Source organism: Propithecus coquereli, unplaced genomic scaffold (genome assembly GCF_000956105.1).
Source record: "Propithecus coquereli isolate 6110/MARCELLA unplaced genomic scaffold, Pcoq_1.0 Scaffold425, whole genome shotgun sequence".
NCBI classification, from domain to species: Eukaryota; Metazoa; Chordata; class Mammalia; order Primates; family Indriidae; genus Propithecus; species Propithecus coquereli.
Window position 1 is genome coordinate 1,451,178 of NW_012150008.1, and position 224 is coordinate 1,451,401.

Below are 224 nucleotides of genomic sequence, written 5' to 3' on the forward strand. Positions count from 1 at the left end.
ATAAGGCCTTTCTCCAGTGTGAACTCTCCTGTGTTTAATGAGACTGGAGTTTTCAGGAAAGGTTTTTCCACATTCACTGCACTGATAAGGCCTTTCTCCAGTGTGAACTCTCCTGTGTTTAATGAGACTGGAGTTTTCAGCAAAGGTTTTTCCACATTCAATACACTTATAAGGTCTTTCTCCAGTGTGAACTCTCCTGTGTCTCTTGAGACGGGAGTTTTCAG

At 42.4% G+C, this 224-nt stretch overlaps 1 protein-coding gene across 1 annotated transcript in view; it reads right to left on the reverse strand.

Annotated features, from left to right (window-relative positions):
* Positions 1–224, reverse strand: part of LOC105817803 (zinc finger protein 586-like) — a gene marked incomplete at its 5' end in the record, with an annotated part of 12,906 nt that overhangs the window by 5,600 nt on the left and 7,082 nt on the right. The window contains one exon of the mRNA XM_012653594.1: positions 8–222. Coding sequence (XP_012509048.1) covers positions 8–222 — 215 coding nt within the window. The remainder of the gene's footprint in view (positions 1–7; positions 223–224) is intronic.